This window comes from Buceros rhinoceros, unplaced genomic scaffold (assembly GCF_000710305.1).
Source record: "Buceros rhinoceros silvestris isolate BGI_N320 unplaced genomic scaffold, ASM71030v1 scaffold28427, whole genome shotgun sequence".
NCBI classification, from domain to species: Eukaryota; Metazoa; Chordata; class Aves; order Bucerotiformes; family Bucerotidae; genus Buceros; species Buceros rhinoceros.
The window spans coordinates 5,642-6,041 of NW_010424378.1; the positions used below are offsets into that span (position 1 = coordinate 5,642).

The window sequence follows — 400 nt, forward strand, 5'->3', positions numbered from 1 at the left end:
GTGTACCCGGGGGCCGGCGGGCTGGGGGCCCTGCCAGCGCACGCAGGCTTAGTCCTGGGGGACATGCCAGGCCAGGCCACCCTTACCTTCCAGCAGGTCCATCTCCAGCCCCTCAACAAAGAGCTGGGCAGAGTTGAAGCCGTGGGTGGGTGCGATGCGTTCCCTGGCCGTCTGGCTGCAGATGTAGTGCAGGACGCTGCTCTTCCCTGCCCCGTCCAGCCCCAGCACCAACACCTGCCGCCAGTCCAGCTGTGGGGCACAGGGGGTGGTGGGGTGGGTGGGAGCGAGTCCCGCGACCCTCAGCCCCACGCTCAGGCAGTCGATTGAGGGACCAGCCCAGAGCAAGGGGTGTTGCCAGTCCCCCCAGCCCCTGGCACCCCCATCTTCAGCCCAGTGTGCT

The 400-nt window shown here is 68.5% G+C and overlaps 1 protein-coding gene across 1 annotated transcript in view; it reads right to left on the bottom strand.

Moving 5' to 3' along the window:
- Positions 1–249, bottom strand: part of ARL10 (ADP-ribosylation factor-like 10) — a gene marked incomplete at its 5' end in the record, with an annotated part of 1,326 nt that extends 1,077 nt beyond the window's left edge. The window contains one exon of the mRNA XM_010140786.1: positions 59–249. Within this exon, the coding sequence (XP_010139088.1) occupies positions 59–249 (191 nt within the window). The remainder of the gene's footprint in view (positions 1–58) is intronic.
- Positions 250–400: the final 151 nt, after the last annotated feature.